The sequence below is a fragment of the Pholcus phalangioides genome, unplaced genomic scaffold (assembly GCF_987345545.1).
Source record: "Pholcus phalangioides strain wild (caught in Gottingen) unplaced genomic scaffold, Ppha-v1.0 ptg000011l_1, whole genome shotgun sequence".
NCBI lineage: Eukaryota > Metazoa > Arthropoda > Arachnida > Araneae > Pholcidae > Pholcus > Pholcus phalangioides.
Window position 1 is genome coordinate 20,235,176 of NW_028301604.1, and position 15,114 is coordinate 20,250,289.

Here is a 15,114-nt window from a genome sequence, read left to right on the forward strand (position 1 = left end):
TAAAAAGAAAAGATACACATCGTTTTAATTATCACCAGGAAGTTATTGTTGAAAACACCAAGAAACCTCTCCGCTACTACTTCCAGAACGCACATGAATAATCATTTCAGCATTCTATATTTACAGAAGACTAATCTTAATGATGATTCTTGTGCATGAAAGAAAAGATGATTCAATAAACGAGATAAAACACTGATTGCACGCCCCAAGAAAATTGAGACAAAAATGTCTCGTGCATCTCGGTTTCTGGATATAAACGCATACACAAATACATCATGTTGTACAATGAAAAAGTGAAGAAAAGTTTTTTAAGTATGACTAAAAAAAAGCATTTTGAATCACTATATTTTAATTTGAGTGTTTTTTTTTCATTACTATTCCACGCTGCCAACGGTAAAAGCCACCATTCCCCCCACGAAGAACCTATGAATTCATGTGTTTGAGAAGTTTGCACACTTTTCCCAAAATGTCTGGTGCTTTGCTAATTATCCCCTAGGGTTGACAAAACAGAATTTTGCTTAAAAAAGGACACCATTGACTAAATGTCATCATCATTTTCTTCTTACCATTTCTTGTATTCATCCCCCTACCCATGTGATTTGCGTTGTGTTGTTCAAAATCAAGGCTGGAACCAATGCCCGTGAGTACCATAGGGAAATAAGAATCGAAAACGGATATTAGCTTCTTTTTTTCCTCGGAACCAAATATTCCTATAGGGAGAGGAAAAAATCGTTTTGCAGACCTATTCAACACATGCGTTCAACTAACAATATTGAAGCTGTCTGTCTTTTTTACTCAGCGAAAAGAGAGCCGCTGATAGCATACAATTAGTGTGCAGCTAAAATTCCCTGGCTGTTTTCTTGAATAGATATACAGTATACCTACCACATGAGGGGAAAAAATTGTTTCTGCTGTACATTCCTATGCTGGACTTCCTATGGTGTGTAATTTTTTCTCAGCTCATCTCTGTCGGATGACCAGCTACATGTAGAGAATCAAACCATTCCTTGCCGTTCGTGTAAGATTGAACTATTTATGTCAGATATAGTAATCACAAATTTGCTCTATTGGGATAATGAAACGCTCCTATGTGACCAAAAAAATGCTTATGGTTTGTTTTTTTTAAAGTTCAAAGGATTTCATAGTGACATATGAGAAGTGACTACAGAACTAGATTCTACCCCACGTAAGTTTGCTTTTATCTAAATGACACTTTTTTTTTGCTTTCTTTTGTGTAATTAACAGTAGAAAAACCATCCTCTGTCATTTAAACTGGGAATGTTGCCAATAACTTTCAAGTTCAACACTTAAATTCGATAAAATTGTCGAAGCCCAATTTCTGTATGGCCAAGTTTGGTATTGGACACCATAAGGGTAGGGCTAACATGGGAACAGCCCTGGGGCTTGGGACAATAGCCATAATTTTTTTGGGTTTTTCAAGATGAAAATTCACTACAGAAGGGCCCATGAAAAGTTTTGCTAGGGGGTAGATGTGGATTAAAGTCAGTTGAGGCCCTAGATGCAAAAATAAATACTGGATCCCTTAAATTAGAAAAAAGTGTAACGTTTGGGTTTTACGGGGTGGAGCCCAGGATGTGTGCCAGGTGCGCCCACCCTTAAATCTGCCTCTGCTTGGGGCTCGCCAAAAATCACAGCCTATGGGATGTGTGGGCATAGCCCAGCCAACAAAATTTAACAACAGATATTCACTGATTAGCCAAGCATCTCTTCACCTTAGTCTCGCCCCCCCCCTCCCCAATTTTTGCTTTACCCTCAGTGAAAAAACGGTTGAGGCTGTCAAAAGAATGAGAGAAATAATGAAACAATTATTCATAATTCTTCAATTATGCTTTCAATTATTTTTGATTCATCAAGTCTAAAATTTTTATCAGTTTCAGGATTTTTTTTCTCTTTCATTAGTTTAAAATTACCCCTTCAGTGCTGAATTTTCCCCAGTTTTGGTGTTAATTTATTGAATTGCATATTTAAAATTTCTGTATGGATATTTCACAGCATTCTTGTATATTTTGAAATAATGGATGCCGTTCCTTCCCCCCACGAAATATATAAAATTGGGCAAATATTTTTCGCATCCGAAACTGTTGAGCTGCCCCGGGCCCCTTAGATAAGGGCGGGAGTGCTGTCAAAAAGAATGGGCCCACCCAGGCATGGCTCGGGGGCTGGAAGAGAAGAGGAGCCTCATAAATATTAGATCTGGTTGAAACTGTGGATAATTTGCCTAATAAGGCCTCAGAAAAATCACTTGCCCTGGGAGCCCATGATGTTCTTAAGGCAGCCCTATTTCCGCTAATCGAGATTTCATGGCATTACCCTGCCCAAAATCTGGTCAAGGGACCCATCAAAGATCCTAACGCAGGCAGAGTTGTAAGATGTGTGGGGCCTCTAATACACTTATATATTATGTCAGGTGTTCTCAAACTCTTTCCACCTGCGGCACCTCTATCCCTAATCAACGTTTATCCGTGGCTCCCCAGAGCAGTTTAACAAAGAGTCTCTTCAAAAAACCTTTGCAAGGTGCCACAGCATATAGTTCGAGAACCCCTGCATTATGTATTTGTATCACTTTCTGTTTTCAATGTAAGCTTCCCCAATTTTCTGAAACACTATACTGAAATGTCCTGCAACTTTACTCTGTGGTGATGGTTGTCAATTTAAATTATCTGAGAACTTGAAATGCGAATCCAACTAAATCACCAATCCAACCATTGATTAAAAAACTAAAATACATACAATAGATTCATTCGATTTCAGAATGCGCATTAGCATGGTTTTAAAAAATTGATGATCAAAACCATCATTGATTGATGATCAAAACCATCATTGATTGATGATCAAAACCATCATTGATTGATGATCAAAACCATCATTTGATTGATGATTAAACCCATTTTCCACCACTTTATCGATTTACAATAGAATTTCACAGTTTTATATGAATATTATGGGGGGGGGCACAGTGTCCTAGAGACATTTTGAATTCATTACCTTCAAAAAACATTTTAAATTAACAGATATTGAAAAATATAGCACATAAAGGTATTTTCTTTCAATATTTTAATTTATTCAAAGAATTAATTTTAATATTTGATTGTTTTGGGCAGGGCAGTCTTTAGAGCCTCAATGGGACCCCAGGCTAAGTGATTTTTCTGAGACTACACCTGGCAAATTCTCGAAAATTTTAACTGGTTCTCATTTTTGTGAGGCCTGCATTCTTTTAAGGCCTCCAGGCCGTGCCTGGGTGGGCCCATGCATTAAGAAAGCACTGGCCTTGGGCAGACATGGGACCCCTATAACCCCTCCTGCATAGGTTTGTTTCATTTTACTGTGGTAAAAATTGTACCACTACTGCAAAAGTAGGTTGAAGAACGGGTCATCGCTGAAATCAAATAAATTTGAAACCAAAAAAATGGGACATTCTACTTCAAAAAAGGACGTACAGTCAATGGAAAATATATGTATATATTATGGCCTGTACAGAAAAATGACTCCCATACTTTGAGCAACACCAACCATTTTTGACTTCCGGCGTCCCTGGTTTATTATGTCAGACCCATTCAAATGACTTCTGGAAATAAGATAAACATCACCGTTTTTACCTTTACCCAAATGATCACATGATCATAGAAGCAAATGAAATTGGTTACACATGACTCCCCCTTCCTATTGACTTCCCGAATTGTCTTTTGATAATAATTTTCAAAATTTTAGAGAGAAAGTTTGTCAAACTCACTGAACAATAATTTGACACAGTTTCTCTACTACACTTTCTAAATATCGGTACCGCATTAGCAAGCTTCCGATCCTCTGGGACAATACCCTCAGCAAAACTACTTCTGTAAATCTGTGCAACTGGTCCCAATAATTCACTGGACATTTTCTAAGGGCTTAGGATAAATACCATCTGGTCCTGGTGCTTTGCTTGCACATACATTTTTTAGAAGTTTTAGAAGTTCCATACCTCCCACTTGAATATTTTTGAGGATTTTATCACCCCACACAACCATACTTTGGATATCATCGTCTCTATTAAAAACTGACATAAAAAAGCACCACACACACGCTTAAATTGCTCTCTACCCTAAATCCTTCCATCGAAAGGGAGCAGACTGTCTCCCTACATCCATTGTTGACATACTTTAAAAATGATTTTGGGTCAGCACCAGTGTCATTTGCCAAACTTGAGAGAGAGAGATTTAAATTCCTTTTTACTTTCCTTAATCCCGTTCAATGCCCTTCTTTTTTCCATAAATTATGCCAGGTTACCCGTTCTCCTTTTATGCTCTCTAAATGTCCTTTTTTTTTCCAGATAAAGATTACACACTATTTTCATGAACCAAAAGGGATGCAACAAACATGCTTTTTACAAACAAAGGGTAAGAAATCATCCAAAAAAGAGAATAGTTTTACTTTAAATTCTTCCCATTGACTTATCACACCAACTAATAGCATCTAGTCTTTGAAAACTGACTAACCTTTCTCTTAAAACGTGAAAGTTGGTTCTTTGAAAACAAGGAACCATTCTTCTGTTATCAGCTTTACCCGAACAGACGTTAAAGAGAAAAATCAATGACACGATGATCAGTAGAAAAAAAACTTTACCCCCCCCCCCCCACCCTGAAACATGTTCAACAAGATCCTTGGAACAAGTGAGAACTAAATACAAAATAGAATTGCCCCTAGTGGTTTCTGATACCTGCTGATACAAAAAATTATTGAGCACCAACTTAAAAAAGCATATCTTATATTGATCTCTAGCCAATAAATTCTCTTTATCGATACCCAGGTAATTGAAATCCCCTAATATGACAACATTCTTATGCTTACACGTGTAGGAAATTTCCTCATAAAGTTTGGAGACTTGATTCGGATCCTTATTTGGTGGCTTTTAATAATATCTTACCACAGTTTCCCAAATTTTTAATTCCATAGCCCCTTCTTCTGAAATTTTTTTTTCTCATCACCTCCCTACTCAAGTGAACACATAAGATTCTATGTTAAATCTGCAGCTTCTATTGCCCCTGTACCATTCCATCGCCTACCAGGGGAGATATTGCCCACACTTTTGGAAACATTATCCTATCATAAGCTTATGATGCTTTTTATTTTCAAGCTCAACCCATGTATGGAGAGAAAAGTTTCTCTCTATATGTCGCCATCTGGGGGCTGACGTCGTAAGAGCTATTAGCTGAGCTAGGAGGCTGTTCATGCGCAGTCCTGTTCAGCATTCATACGTATGCTCTAAGGAATGAAAATGGCTGTCCTCTGTAGTTCAATGGTTAGAACACTCACACGGACAGTGAGAGATTGGTGGTTCAATTCCCCACAGAGGAATGTGAATTTTCTTTCCGAACTACATCTCGATCTCCGCTTGGTTATCCAGGCTTTCGTACTTCGTCTCAACCCATGTAGTTTCAATATCCCTTTTTTGTATGTTACATTCTTGAGCCTGCAAACATGATTTCATGTACATCAAGACTTGACCCCCTTTGAATTTAATTATGAAACACTTTGTTGAAAAAATTGTACAATGTCTCTGAAGTTTACAATTATATCGATAGAAGCAACTGATAAAGCCTGATATTGATAAACCTGGTTTAATCAAATAACACAAGCAATAAACTAAATGTATTCAATCACCTATGCTTATCCATAAAACCTTTATATTCATCTTCTCCTGCTACAGATTCAATACTCTTTTTCATTTTTATTTGCAGAGATCTGAATGTGTCATTTGTGAAGTCAGTATAATTTACAAAGTCCAGCATCAATTTTTTCCTGAAAAGTCATTTCAAATATGCGTTAAAATTTTTTGTAAACACATATTTTCATGCTACTTATTTATATTGCTTTAGAAAAACATTTTTTGAAAGAAGAATTACCATCTATCTACTGTTTCTTGCAACACATTCTGATGGTACTCGAGCAAAGTTGGCAAAAGCAAATTTCTTAGATGATTTTCATACTTTTTTCCTTCTTGGAGTAGGATGACATAGTCATTATGAAGACGGTGAAGTTTGTTTGTAACTTTGATGTAACGATCTTTTGCTTCTTCTAATTTCTTACCTCCTCGACCTAGTAATCATAAACTTGAAACATGAAATGCACATACACATAATCATACAACGACTTTGGAATAAATGAAAACTTTATACAGGTAACAAAATCTCAGACTCCTTGGAACTTAGTTGATTCTAAATTTCAGACTAATTTGTTTCCCAAAAACTTTCAAAGTAATTTCATGCCTTTTTCACACTTTTTGATCTATATTGACGTTAAAGGAATCATTAATACAGAGCAAAATAGATGTAGAATTATAAAAAGAGAAAAGAAGTTTTGGTCCAAGATGTAACCAACTTATTTAAAATTTTTCCACAGGAGTCACACAAAATATGTCAGCTATTTTTCCTTACTTTATTGTAGATATTGTTTTCACAACAACCTTTTAAAAAATTTTATGAAAAATCATATATCATGTTTTACAATTATTAATAACATTATCACTTCTTTCAATACATTTTCTGTAACAACAAGGCTCTTCATTTCAAAACTGATTCAAGTGACTGTGGTTTAATATATTTTTATGATAAAAATGATTGATGTATATGAAATACTGTCAAGAAACATTGAAATTTCTTTACAGAAAAACCTGTGAGTGTCTTACAGCAATACTTTTTTGTGAACATATGGTGTGGTGAGTTTAATAGGGCCCATGATGTACATGAGAAACCTCACAGGTGAACAATACCATGAGATGATGCTTTCTGGTACAGTGGAAGACTTTACAGATAAATTGCCCTATTTGATATTAATAGGGCAGCGCTTCTCTCCACAGGAGACAAACTATTACAAGCTAGCCAACGGGAACAAGAGAAGGTTTTTTTTTTGCTTTCTGTCAGGGACGGCGGAACATATCTGCTCGTGTTGCTAAAGCAATACCAATGACCATTTGAACATAGCTCAAATATTGCACTGAAAGCGTTTTTTTTTTCTTTAAATTAAAATTTTTGAAGACATATCTTTGGGACCCTTTCCTTGTGAGGAGTTGCTACAGCTATGCATTTAAGGTCCAAGGGACTTTCCCATACACCCTGTATATCCATTAAGCATGAGAATAAAATGAGCATTATAGAATCTGAATACCACAATGGTAGTCACAGCAATAGATTTGAGACAGTACGTTTCATCGCTGATTTCAGACGGATCTCAACTCTTTGAGTGAAAATTGACAAGATATCTCACTTTCTTATTTTAGCACTGGCAAGCCCGAATATTTTGTAAAGTTAAGTGGAACACTCTCAGTGGAACACTTTTCCCTATACCAATGGTTCACAAACTTTTGTCAACCATGGCTTCCTTGCCTAATTCATGATTCGTCAGTAGCTGTTCAGGATAGATTAATAGATATTTTCCCGTATAAAAGAACTTCTTCAAAGCATAAATAGGTGCACAAATCAATATCTCAAGCTCGCTGCGACACCCCACATAAAGGTTGGCGATGCACACTTTGAAAAAGCTGCTCTATACCCATTACTTTTTCATTACTTTATACTCATTTACTGCTGAATATCAGAAGAAAGCTTATTGCTATTATGCTGTGTAAAGGGTTAAAAAACATCAATCAACAGTCACATCGATGTAGTTAAAAAGTACAAAAACAAGTCGCTGAGAAAATAAAACTTGTAAAATAAAACAAAAAATAATAATAAATGCAATAATGACATAGCTTTGTCATCTGAAGTTTATAATACGCAAAAAAAAAATATCAGACTACAGAATCGTTTATTCCAGCGCTATTACCAAAATTAAAATTCAAAGCTCAACATATACAAGAAATAAACAAATACAGACACAGAAACATGCATTAAAAAAACATCCTAGTAAAATGAGATGCTGTATATGGAGATTTAAAGAGGAAGGAAAAATGGTTCAACATTTGTTTGTCCATTTTTCACGACTTCTGACAGTGTGAGGGAGAATTTGTGAAAAAAAAAACCATAAATGACTTCAAATAAAAAGAAAAGATACACAACGTTTTATTATCACTATGAAGTTATCGTCGAAAACACAAGAAAACCTGGACATACATGCATACACAAATTATACATCATGTTGTACAATGGAAAAGTGAAGGAAATTTTTTTCAAGTAATTAAAAAAAAGTATTTTTTAATTTGCGCATTTTTTTCATTACTTTTCCGCACTGTCAACGGTAAAAGCTATCATTCCCCCCCCCCACCCACCCACGAAGAATCTATGAATTCACAGAACCAGAATCAGAATTTTAAGGTGATGCCTGGCCCTATTTCGGGCCATAAGTCACCAATGAATTCATGTTTGAGAAGTTTGCACACTTTTCCTAAAGAACGTCTGGCTTGCTCATTATCCCCTAGGGTTGACAAAAAAGAATTTTGCTTTAAAAAGGACACCATTAACCAAATGTCGTTGTCATTTTCTTCCCACCGTTTATTTTATTCATCCCCCTACCCATGTGATTTGCGAAAAACAATGAATGTGATAAATGAAAAAGTGAAGGAAATTTTTTTAAGTATGACTAAAAAACAGCATTTTAAATCACTATATTTTAATTTGAGTGTTTTTTTTTCATTACTATTCCGCGCTGCCAACGGTAAAAGCCACCATTCCCCCCACGAAGAACCTATGAATTCATGTGTTTGAGAAGTTTGCACACTTTTCCCAAAATGTCTGGTGCTTTGCTAATTATCATGTCAGATATAGTAATCACAAATTTGCTCTATTGGGATAATGAAACGCTCCTATGTGACCAAAAAAATGCTTATGGTTTGTTTTTTTTAAAGTTCAAAGGATTTCATAGTGACAATATAGATGAACTAGATTCTACTCCACGTAAGTTTGCTTTTATCTAAATGACATTTTTTTTTGCTTTCTTTTGTGTAATTAACTGTAGAAAAACCATCCACTGTCATTTAAACTGTCAGACCAGACACGACCCAGCTCTGTCCCTTCCAGGATGTATATCGTTTAAACTGGGAATGTTGCGGATAACTTTCAAGTTCAACTCTTAAATTTGGTAAAATTATTGTGCAGATGTAGACGCTCAATTTCCATTTGGCCAAGTTCGGCATTCCCCCACAAAGATAGGGCTGACATGGGAACAGCCCTGGGGCCTGGGACAATTACCATAATTTTTTTGGGTTTTTTCAAGCTGTAAATTAACTACAGAAGGGTCTGAGAAAAATTTTGCTTGGGGGTGGGGGGGAAAGGGGCAGATGTAGATTAAAGTCAGTTGAGGCCCCCGGATGCAAAAGTAAATACTAGACCCCTTAAATTACAAAAAAGTGTAACGTTTCGGTTTTACGCGACCCAGGGTGTGCACCTGACACGCCCGCCCTTAAATCCGTCTCTGCTTGGGCCCACCAGAAACCCAGCCTACGAAATGGGAGTGCATAGCCCAGCCAACAAAATTTAAACAACAGATATTGACTGACTAGCCAAGCATCTCTTCATCATAGTCTCACACCCTTCTTTCACTAATTCTTACTTCGCCCTCAGTGGAAAAAAAGGTTGAGGCGGTCAAAGAGAAATGAGAAAAAGTGATTTCCGCTGTGAAAGTGAGAGCTGCACTTAGGAGTGTGCGACAGGAGCGGTTGCACTAGGCATCGTGCTTTGTGGATCCCGCACTCACGGTAAACTATTGGAGGCTTTCATGAATTCTGAAATTACTTCTTGCATTAATTCTGAAATTACTTCTTGCATTAATTCTGAAATTACTTCTTGCATTAATTCTGAAATTACTTCTTGCATTAATTCTGAAATTACATCTTGCATTAATTCTGAAATTACTTCTTGCATTAATTCTGAAATTACTTCTTGCATTAATTCTGAAATTACTTCTTGCATTAATTCTGAAATTACTTCTTGCATTAATTCTGAAATTACTTCTTGCATTAATTCTGAAATTACTTCTTGCATTAATTCTGAAATTACTTCTTGCATTAATTCTGAAATTATTTCTTCAAACAATTCTGAAATTTTTCTCCCATAAATTCTGAATTTTCATTGGTGCCGGAATTATTTCTCTCAATTATTTTTGATTCATCAAATCTAAAATTTTTATGTTTCAGGATTTTTTTTTCTCTCATTAGTTTAAAATTACCTTCAGTGCTCAATTTTTGCCAGTTTTTGTGTTAATTTATTGAATTGTGTATTTAACATTTACTGTATAGATATTTCACAGCGTTTTTGTATATTTTGAAATAATGGATGCTGTTCCTCCCCCCACAAAATATATAAAATCTGGCAAATATTTTTCGTGTCTGAAACTTGATATGCACTGGGCCCCTTAGGTAAGGACAGAGTGCCATCAAAAAGAATGGGCCCACCCAAGCATGGCTCAGGAGCTCCAAGAGAAGGAGCCTCACAAATATTAGATCTGGTTGAAACTTTGGATAGTTTGCCTAATAGGGCCTCAGAAAAATAACTTGGCCTGGGGGGGGGGCGTCAGAGATCTTAGGGTAGGCAGCATTGGAAGATGTGTGGGGCCTCTTATACACTTATATATTATGTCAGGGGTTCTCAAACTTTTTTCCACCCGCAACACCTCTTTCCCTAATCAACGTTTATCAGTGGCTCCCCAGAGCAGTTTAACAAAGAGTCTCTTTGAAAAACCTTATGCGGGTGCGAACTGGACATTATATTATAACGAACAAATTTCAGCCCCTATTAGACGAGGTTCTACTGTACTTTAGATCAGCTGGCTCCACCATTGATACTGGGGGTATATCTCTGCCCATGACGAGGCTCAGGCTGAAAAAAGAAAATCCCTTTCATCATTTTAAGAAACTAATGAATTTTTTTTGCTTTGTAAACCAGATTAAAAAATTTATATAGCCTTCGCCTCCTACTCCTAATTCTGTTTATGAAACTAAGCAAAAGGTTTGAAGAGAAAAAGATATTGCTTTATTTCACTACGATAGTTTTTCCCAAAATATGCTTCGCGGCATTACTAATTCAATGGTATGACACTTTAATAAAATGCATTTTTCCTTTATTTTACACATTGTTTGGGAATATGAATCATTGTATTGAACTTAATATCCAGCTGCACTGTAACTGTTAAAGAGGCGATGTTGTGATTTGAGGCACTATGGAAAATATTTTGATACAGAAAGGGCGCCAGGAACCAAATAAGTTTGGAAACCACAGTGATTTTTATGACCATATTTTAGGAAATGGAAACATTTGTGAAGAGAATATCCGAAAGAAATGCAAGATTTTCCAAGAGTAGACTGGGTGGTCTTTTATTGCCATTAGAAGGAGAGATGTAGAACAGTTAAAAATTACAATCAGCTCAGCTTTGTAGGATCATAGATCCAACTCTCTTTTAAGTATTGATCGTATTGAGGGCTGTCGAGAAGTCTACAATAAAAGTTCTCTTCCCTTCAAGAGTGGGAAGGCTGATAACCATCATTCTAGAACAAAAAATCATTCTAAACAAAACTACTAGAAAGCTAGATACAGCTATGTCGGTGGAGTCCGAAGTCAGGAATCGAAACGATTGTAATGCCTTATTTTTTATGAGTTTCAAGCGCGGCTGGGCTATTGATCGCTGTTCAAATGCCAAAAAAAAGTACTTGATATCATGAGAGACTAATTTTGTTACTGTTGATACTTTAAATTCATTAATGGGGGTGGGGGGAAGAGAGGTAACACTTTTTCGAAAGAATATTTTAGTGACAGTCCAGCTTTGGAGTGGCCAGCCAATGAATGATCTTTTATGCTGGAAGGTCGTAGTAACACAAATCAATGAAGTAAAAATTATTCATCAAGAACTGAGATTGCTTGACAAGATATGCCAGTCACCTTTCATGAGGTGGGTCGAAAAGATAAAAATGAGTTCGATGGAGATGAAAATCTGGTGATCCTAGTGAAATTTTCACTTTTCTTTTGGTCATACAGAATCGGTTTTCTACAAGTTGTAAGATTTTTTTAGCATCTTAAAGTATAATTTTTTTCTGTTTTTTTTTCCTCCCGATGTGAATCTTGAATAAGAGTTGAACAAAACAAATGTATCTTTCAACGTATAATCCACAGATGCGAATTTTGCTAGTTTCAGAGAAAAAAGACATTGCATATATATGTATATCCTACTGCCGAAGATTGAATTTGGCCAGTTCAGTTGACACAGCCAATGTCCGAAATTCGAGCTTTAGCCAGCCCCTATATATTGATCCATATGATTTGGGTTCATCGTTGCCTTGGCGTATTTTTTTGTGATAATTATGGCTATTTATAATCAGCCATAGCTAACTATAATTATTATGGTTAGCTATGGCAATCCTAACAATAAAAGGAATCTGAATATTGATATCTTAGTGACACATATAGGGATCAATATATAAGGACCAGGAATTTCAGACATTGGCCAGGCCAACTGGGCTGGCCACTTTGTGAAGTGGTCAACTTCGGGCTTTAACAGTAACATATATATGTTACTGCCAAAGCCTAAAGTGTGGCTAATTTGCGAAATGTCCACGAGTTTTGGACAAAGTCTGAATTGCAGAAATGATTATGACTTTGGCCGGCCATTTGGCAAAGCGGCTGGAGATCCCTGGCCAAATCTTGATGTGCTGATTAAGACAACCCGGTAAAAGCCAAATCCATTTTTTGAATCTCCAATGTGTGATGTATGTCTATATATAGCAGCTGTATTGGATTAGCTCCATGTGACAAGCAAAAATGTTTCCAGAAAATTTCTTTTTGACAGTGCGGTATAGTAAAAATTTCAGCTGGTCGTCGCAATGGTATATTATTATTTACTACACGTAATGATTTATCCCAGTGTAGAGTGAGAAGGATTTGGTATACAACATTATATCTAAAAGGTAAAAAGTTTAAGGTTCTGTATATTGAAGTATGAGGAGGACTAACAGTATTCATGGTTCTAAAACATCTATTTTGAATTGACACTATTGATTGCAAATTTGTTTTAGTCTCCACCACAGATTATTACACCATAATTTATATATATATCAGAATAACACAGTGCATAATATAAATCATTCAAGAACTTGGTCGTAACTTTGTGTTTAAGATAAAAAAGTTTATATACAATGAAACAGTTTCTTTGAAATTTCATCAGCATGTCTTTTCCATTTTAAATTCTGATTGATATAAGGGGACCCAGGGATTTAATTACTTCAACTTTGAGTATTTTACTACAAGAGCAATCCGGGTTTATAGAAGAGGATGGACTGTGGAATTTTAAGTTTAGATTAATTTCAGTGTTAATTTAATTAAAATGAATATATTTAGTTTTAGATAATTAAAATTAAAATTATATTATATAATATAAATTAATATAAAATAATTATTTAAATTATAGATAAATGTTAAAGATGTGAAACATGGCTTTAAACAATTTTAAACATTTACATGGAGCGAAAGGTAAACACGTCCTCACTAGCACATGCCTGTTCCCAAAAAAAGGGGGAAAAAGAACAAAAAAAAAGTAATTATTCTAATTTAGCCAACTAGGAAGAAGGGGGAGGGCAGGCGTAGATGCAGGGGTGATGATGGAGAGGACCCCCCAAGAGCCTGATAATATGGAAGATGAATCTGTCCTGTATTTTAAGGGACAGTAATGATTGGCAATAAATCACCCCTTCCGACACATCACCCTTGATCTCTACCGGAGGTGGAGAGCGTTGATAGCTGGTTTTGCTCAGTGTGCCACTTGGTCTAAGACCAGTTTTGTCCAGACTCAACTGTAAACATACATTCTTTGTTTCTTTCTATAAAAGCTTTTGTAGCATAAGCAGACAATTCTGAATATTTGTACAAAAATGTAATGATTCTAGTATCATATATACTGAGATCATTTCCTCAGAATTAAAATTCCAATGACACTGTCAATGCATTGTCGACAATCAGTCATTGGTTTTGTTGTAAGCAGTTTGTTGGACTCAACATTTCAAGCTCATTTTCACGATCCAAATCATTCAAACCAAACTCCTGCTGAATTTTACAGGTTACAATTTTTAAATTAAAATTTTACAATTTTGTTATAGTGAGGTGTAAAAGCTGGGGGGGGGGGGACATCCATATTCCTGTAAATTGTTGATACAGATATCCCCACATTTCATCCGCTAGCAGTCAAATGAATCTACTCCACCATTGTCTGTAAGTGAATGAAGGCTTTTGAATTGGTTGGACGTGGCCCTTGAAACATTGAGGAAAAAGTAATGAATTTTATAAAAATGGATCAAACATAGTCAACCCTCTCAAAAAGTTAATAAACCATTTTTTTATGGTGATAAGATAGGGCTTAGTTGCATTGTAATAGTACACTCATATATCAACAAAACACAAAATTCCACTGTAAACCAAGCTACCAACAATGCTTTATAGACATAGATTGTTCGATTTGGAAATTCATGTTTCATAATTGATACTCCCTAGATTTTTTGCATCAGACTTTAATTTGTTTTAGTCCATGTTCAATTTTTTTTTCCCTGAAGAAAACGCTGCAAACAATGAAATGAAATGTAGCCTGGTCTATTTTTTCATGATGTCTCATTCTCCAAAATTCAGTAAAGATTAAATGTATAAACTTTTATATAGGTGGAACAGTCATAGCTTCCAATGGGGAATACGCAGACAATTGGGTAAATAATTTATGGCATTTGAACACATGCACAAGTCTTTTCCAGATACAGTGATAGCTCGACTGAAGAGTTGGAAATAACCCATACATTACATGTGAAAAATACTTGCTGTGAATGCTAAAAATGTTGAGCAAATATTTTACTAATGAACATAAAAGCTATGACAAAAAAGCTTGTTCAACACATAAAAGCTCACTCACTTTAAACACGTGGAAGCCAACAGCTTCACATATACAAGTATTAATGTTTTGGGAGTAAATATTAATCAACATATTAATTTTTTGTGGAAAAATTTGATTTGAGGTACTGCAGAACTAGTATGTACATACGATTTTCAAGATTGGAGTAACTTCTATGAATGAATTGATGTAAGTTGAGATAACACAGTATTTTTCTGATAATTAATCAGTAAATTAGAAATGAATCAGATATAAAAAAAACGTATAAAA

The 15,114-nt window shown here is 35.6% G+C and overlaps 1 protein-coding gene across 4 annotated transcripts in view; it reads right to left on the reverse strand.

Annotated features, from left to right (window-relative positions):
- The window catches only part of FER (tyrosine-protein kinase Fer), a 132,500-nt gene that overhangs the window by 86,131 nt on the left and 31,255 nt on the right, over nucleotides 1-15,114 (reverse strand). For all 4 annotated transcript variants that reach the window (XM_089239241.1, XM_089239243.1, XM_089239242.1 and 1 more), the window contains 2 exons: nucleotides 5,901-6,093; nucleotides 5,659-5,796 (listed from right to left, as the gene is read on the reverse strand). In XM_089239241.1, the coding sequence (XP_089095367.1) occupies nucleotides 5,659-5,796; nucleotides 5,901-6,093 (331 nt within the window). The remainder of the gene's footprint in view (nucleotides 1-5,658; nucleotides 5,797-5,900; nucleotides 6,094-15,114) is intronic.